The sequence below is a fragment of the Pristiophorus japonicus genome, chromosome 19, assembly GCF_044704955.1.
Source record: "Pristiophorus japonicus isolate sPriJap1 chromosome 19, sPriJap1.hap1, whole genome shotgun sequence".
Taxonomy (NCBI): Eukaryota; Metazoa; Chordata; class Chondrichthyes; family Pristiophoridae; genus Pristiophorus; species Pristiophorus japonicus.
In genome coordinates, this window is record NC_091995.1 from 40,273,637 (window position 1) to 40,279,636 (window position 6,000).

At 51.1% G+C, this 6,000-nt stretch overlaps 1 protein-coding gene across 1 annotated transcript in view; it reads right to left on the reverse strand.

Annotated features, from left to right (window-relative positions):
- The window catches only part of LOC139230437 (class I histocompatibility antigen, F10 alpha chain-like), a 46,344-nt gene extending 40,672 nt beyond the window's left edge, over window positions 1-5,672 (reverse strand). Inside the window, exon 1 of the mRNA XM_070862271.1 lies at window positions 5,598-5,672. Within this exon, the coding sequence (XP_070718372.1) occupies window positions 5,598-5,649 (52 nt within the window). The 5' untranslated portion in view covers window positions 5,650-5,672. The remainder of the gene's footprint in view (window positions 1-5,597) is intronic.
- Window positions 5,673-6,000: the final 328 nt, after the last annotated feature.

A 6,000-nucleotide genomic window follows, 5' to 3' on the forward strand; every position in this document is an offset into this window, starting at 1 on the left:
CATTATCTTATAATGTCCTGAAAGGAATTCCCCCTGTTGGTATAAACTCTTCAGCAACCACCCTGACCCTGTCCCAGGTTTCAAGGTAATGACACCGCGTGGCAGACTATTTCCTTCTGTGGGTGTCGCTAGGAAGGCTGGTAGTTATTGTCCAATAGCAGGGTGTTTGGACATCGCAGAGGGCAGCTAAGAGCCCTCAGGTCGGTGTGGGATTGTAGTCACATGTCAGCCAGACCCGACAGGGACAGGAGCTTTGAGAGGTCCTGAGGTGGTGAAGAGCACTGTAGAAATGCAAGTTTCTCTTTCTCTCTCACTAATATGTATTTACTATACAGTATAAATGCACACGAGGCCCATACTTGAGCGAAGATCACTCTGTGACCAGTTACCTTTATTAACAAGACCTCAAGAGACAGACGGTGGGTGGAGCTTCCCCTTTTATACCTGAAAGTCCAGGTTAGGAGTGTCTCCCACAAGTTCGCCCCCTGTGGTCAGTGTTCTCAAGGTGTACAACTTAGGTCAGCTTATACATGGGTTACAATGACAGTTGAATACATGACATCATCTCCCCCCCAAAGTCTTATTGGGATCACAGGTTAAGTCACCCTGGTGGTTTATGCTCCCTTATAGAGCGCCTGAGTTGGGGCTCCAGTTGTTGGGCGCTGGCCTGAGTGTCTTTTGTTTGCGGTGCCTCAGGCCTGTCCAGACTGCCTACAGTGACTGGGCTCTCCTCCACTTGGTTCCGGTGTTCGGTCACCTGTGGTGGAGTAAACTCTACGTCGTGTTCTTCCTCTGCTTCTTCTATGGGGTTGCTGAACCTCCTTTTAGTTTGATCCACGTGTTTGCGGCAGATTTGTCCATTTGTAAGTTTAACTACCAAAACCCTATTCCCCTGTTTGGCAATCACAGTGCCTGCAAGCCATTTGGGCCCTGCAGCGTAATTAAGGACAAGAACAGGGTCATTGACATCAATGCATCTTGCCCTCGCATTCCTGTCACGGTAGTCACATTGTGACTGACGCCTGCTCTCAACAATTTCTTTCATATTAGGGTGTATAAAGGATAACCTGGTTTTGAGCGTCCTTTTCATTAGCAGCTAATCAGGTGAAACCCCTGTGAGTGAGTGTGGTCGGGATCTATTGGCCAACAGGAGGCGTGATAAGTAGCTTTGTAGGGAACCCCCTTGGTTTCTGAGCATCCCCTGTTTAATTATCTGCACTGCTCATTCCGCCTGGCCGTTTGAGGCCGGCTTGAATGGTGCCGTTCTGACATGGTTGATTCCATTGCCTGCCATGAAGTCCTAGAAGTCAGTGCTTGTGAAGCATGGGCCACTGTCGCTGACCAAGATGTCCAGTAGACCATAGGTGGCGAACATTGCCCGAAGACTTTCTACCGTGGCAGAGGATGTGCTTGAATTTAAAATGGCACATTCAATCCATTTGGAGTAGGCGTCTACTACAACAAAAAACATTTTTTCCATGAAAGGTCCTGCGTAGTCCACATGAATGCATGACCATTGCTTGGCGGGCCAGTACCAGAGGCTAAGGGGATCTTCCCTGGGTGCGTTGCCCAGCTGAGCACGCGTGTTGCACCTGTGAACACAAAGTTCCAGGTCTGCATCTATTCCTGGCCACCAAATGTGTGACCTGGCAATTGCCTTCATCATGACAATGCCCGGGTGCTCATTGTGAAGTTCTCTGATAAACACCTCTCTGCCCATCTGGGGCATGACTACTCAGTTTCCCCACATTAGGCAATCGGCCTGAATCGAGAGTTCATCCTTGCGCCTATTAAACGGTTTAAACTCCTCAGGGCATGCCCCGTACGTGGCTGCCCAGTCCCCATTCAGGACACATTTCTTAACTAAAGACAGTAGCGGGTCTTTATTTGTCCAGGCGTTAATCTAACGGCCTGTCACAGGTGAGCCTTCGCTTTTGAAAGCTTCAACCACCATGACCATCTCAGCATCATGCTCAGCTACCCCCTCAATGGTGGCTATTGGTAGCCTGCTGAGTGCATCGGCACAGTTTTCAGTGCCCGGTCTGTGTAGCAGCTCTAACAGCGTGCTCAATTTGGGAAGAAAGTTGCCAAAATAGTTCAGGAGCCCTAGGAACGAACGCAGCTCCGTCATGTTACGGGATCTGGGTGTTCTCTGGATCGCTTCAGTTTTGGATGCAGTAGGTCTGATGCCGTTTGCTGCTACCCTCCTCCCCAGGAATTCTACCTTTGGAGTTAAGAAGACGCACTTCACCTTTTTCAGTCGCAGCGCTACCCGGTCCAGTCTAGCACCTCCTCCAGGTTATGGAGGTGTTCTTCAGTATCGCGACCCGTGATGAGGATGTCGCCTTGAAAAACCACCATCCTTGGAATCGACTTGAGGAGGCTTTCCATATTTTGCTGAAAGATCGCGGCGGCCGAATGAATACCGAACAGACATCTGTTATACTCAAATAACTCCTTGTGTTTCATGATGGTGGTCAACTTCTTCGACTCACTCGCCAGCTCCTGGGTCATGTAAGCTGAGGTCAGGTCCAATTTTGAAAAAAGTTTGCCACCGGATAACGTCGCAAAGAGGTCCTCTGCTCTCAGTAGTGGGTACTGGTCTTGGAGTGACACCCGATTGATGGTGGCCTTGTAATCGCTACATATCCTGACCGACCCATCCGCCTTGAGCACCGGCATGATCAGGCTCGCCCAGTCACAGAATTCGACTGGCGAGATAATGCCTTCCCTCAGCAGGCGGTCCAATTCGCATTCTAACTTTTCCCGCATCACGTACGGCACCGCTCTGGCCTTGTGGTGTACAGGCCTGGCGTCCGGATTGATGTGAATCACTACCTTGGTCCCCATGAAAGTGCTGATGCCGGGTTGAAATAATGAGTCAAATTTGTCCAGGACCTGCGAGCATGATACTCGCTCCACAGAAGAAATTGCATTGACATCGCCCCATTTCCAGTTCATGACAGCAAGCCAACTCCTTCCCAGTAGTGCGGGACCGTCCCACGGGACAATCCAGAGTGGCAACCTGTTCTCCGAATCTTTGTGGGTCATGACTACCATGGCGCTGCCTAGCACCGGAATGATCTCCTTTGTATATGTCCGTAGCAGTGCGTCAATCGGCAATAATTTTGGCCTCCTGGCCTTGGACACCCACAACGTTTCAAAATGTTTGATACTCATCAGGGACTGGCTGGCCCCCATTGTCCAGCTCCATTAATACTGGGATGCCATTGAGGAGCACTTTCCTCATTGTCGGTGGCGTCCTGGTATATGAACTGTATAGGTACTCCACGTGAACTCGCTGAACTTCAGCTTCCAGCGATTTCCCCAGTATTCATTTGGCCTCGTAGGGCTTACATTGGGCCCGTCCTCCTTGTACATCAACCTGGCTGCAGGCTTCCTGCACATACGCGCCAAGTGACCGCTGACGTTGCAGTTTCTGCAAGTATATTGCTGATACCTGCAAGCTCTGGCTGGGTGTTTGCCTCCACACCTCCAGCATGAGATGGAGGCCCCATTGTTGGAAACAAAAGGTCCATTACCAGTTGATCATCTCTGACTGTCTCTGTAACTCTCCTTAAGCGCACCATTAACATGTGTTGATGGTCCCATTACTGGCCGCATTGTCCATTGCGATGGCATGAATCACCGTTCAACTAGCCATTGTCTCTGTTGAATTCCCCCTTTGGGTGACTGCATGCTGGGGTATATCTGATTGCCCTTGTATGCCTAGAGAACTGTGTGCCGCGTTAACAATGTTGACTCCCTGGTCGTTTGCCGCATTTGAGCCAAGATTTTTGCCATAAATCATTTGGTCTCTTCCTCCCCTGAGATAATTGTCTGGGCTATCAGAGCTGCCGCTTCCAAGGTCAAGTCTTTGGTCTCAATTAGTTTCCTGAAAACCCCAGCGTGTCCGATGCCCTCAATAAAAATAATCTCGCAGCATCTCTGCTCTGCATGCATCTGGGAGCTTACATAGGCTCACCAGTCGCCGGAGATCTGCCATGAAGTCTGGAACGCTTTGCCCTTCTCGCCGCTGGTGTGTAAAACCGATGTCTCGCCATGTGCATGCTGCTCGCCTGTTTAAGGTGTTCCCTGATCAACTTACTGAGCTCTTCGAATGTCTTGTCCGCCGGCTTCTCTGGCTAGAAGATCCTTCATCAGGGAGTACGTCCTGGATCCACAAACCGTCAGGAGATGAGCCCTGCGTTTGTCGGCCGAATCCTGTCCCAACCATTCGTTAGTGACAAAACTTTGCTGTAGTCTCTCAATAAAGTCGTCCCAATCATCACCAACACAGTACCTCTCTTCTGTGCTGCTAGTGGCCATGCTCGCGTGGTTTAAATCCCAGTTTCCCGTCGCCAATAATATGTCCTTACTATACAGTACAAATGCACACGAGGCCCATACTTGAGAGAAGATCACTCTGTGACCAGTTACCTTTATATACAAGTGGTCAGTGTTCTCAAGGTGTACAACTTAGGTCAGCTTATACATGGGTTACAATGACAGTTGAATACATGACACTCACACACACAGCGAGTACAGGAGGTGCGGAAAGTTGCCTCTGGTGCTCACCCCGTACTGCTCCAGGCTGTGAGCAGCAGGCGCCGGTCAATTCTCAGTCAGTGGGGCGGATCTTGCCTTTGTGCGACAGTGTAAAACGGGGGAGAACCAGTCGGCAGCACCTTGTACATCGCTCCAGGGTGTTACTGCCATCGAACTCAACAGAAGGGGGAAACGGGGAGAAAGATGGGAAACGGGCGGGACTCGCTGTCGCCCACTTTACCCCATCGCACGGAGTCAACATTCCCCGAGTGGAACTGCACATGCTGGGAATCTGATCAAAGCAGCAAATGTTGCAAATATGCAGCGGGTCAGTCTGAGAGAAACAGATGGGTAAACTCTGGGAGATCAAACTTCACCAGAACCTGTACGGGTCGCCTCAAAGCTTCATCCTGACGCGAATCGGAAGGTGTAAAAGAGGTTCCCGGGTCGCTGGCACCCGTCCCCCCTGCGATTAAAGTCAATCCCTCCCCTTGTATGTTGAATGATTTGTCCGATTGATCGGGAGGTTTAAAAGGTTTTTCAAGTTCTCAGGCGGTGCAATGAAGCATTTAAAGTGCAGCTTCCCGCCGGCTGGAGTTACACTGAAACAAACAGGTGTGAACTCGAAGCGACCGAGCCGCGTTCCTGCAGGAGTCTCGCCGCTGGACTCCTGGTCACTCGGGTGGTCAGGCCGGGACTGGGATCGTAGGTATACTGAAACTTCCCTCCCCGCAAGCCCGCTGTGCGGGAAGACACTGTCAGTCCCCCTCCGGCTGACCAGGGTCAACAAAGAAGCTGCCCCAATAACTGGACGGCAATGTCAGGCTATCTGGAGAGTGATGGACTTCATCTAATCCAACCAAAGGGAGAAGCGAGGCTGAGAAGCAGGATGGAGATTGCAATCCGGCTCCATCGCTACACTGCCTCACACACTGGCCCGTCTCCCTCTGTGAAACACCTGATGTAACCCACAGACCTGCCCGTCCCAGTCTAAGATCAGAGGGTGAGCCTGTCGACATTGAATGGTGCAGCGGGAACCGGCTACTCACCAGATAGGGCCGCTTGGAGGCAGTGGAAGCTCAGTACAAGTGACAGAAACATGCCGTCCCGTCCGTTCGCCGCCTCTCCCAGTGACAAGCCGAGACTGAGCGCTTTGAATGGACCCGAGCCCAGCTTCACTCACAAGTGGTCGGTGCGGGAGCTCAGCGTCCAATCGCAATAAAACATGTGGATCCGTCACTGGTTATCAAGGACTGTCCCTGAACTGTAAGCACAGAATCACAGAATGGTCACAGCACGGAAGGTGGCCATTTGGCCCGTCGAGCCCGTGCCGGCTCTCTCCAAGAACAATTCAGCTCGCCCCACTATCTGCCATTTTCCCGTACCACTGCATTTTTTTCCTTCGGGTACTTACCCAATTACCTTTTGAAAGTCACTATTGAATCTGCCTCC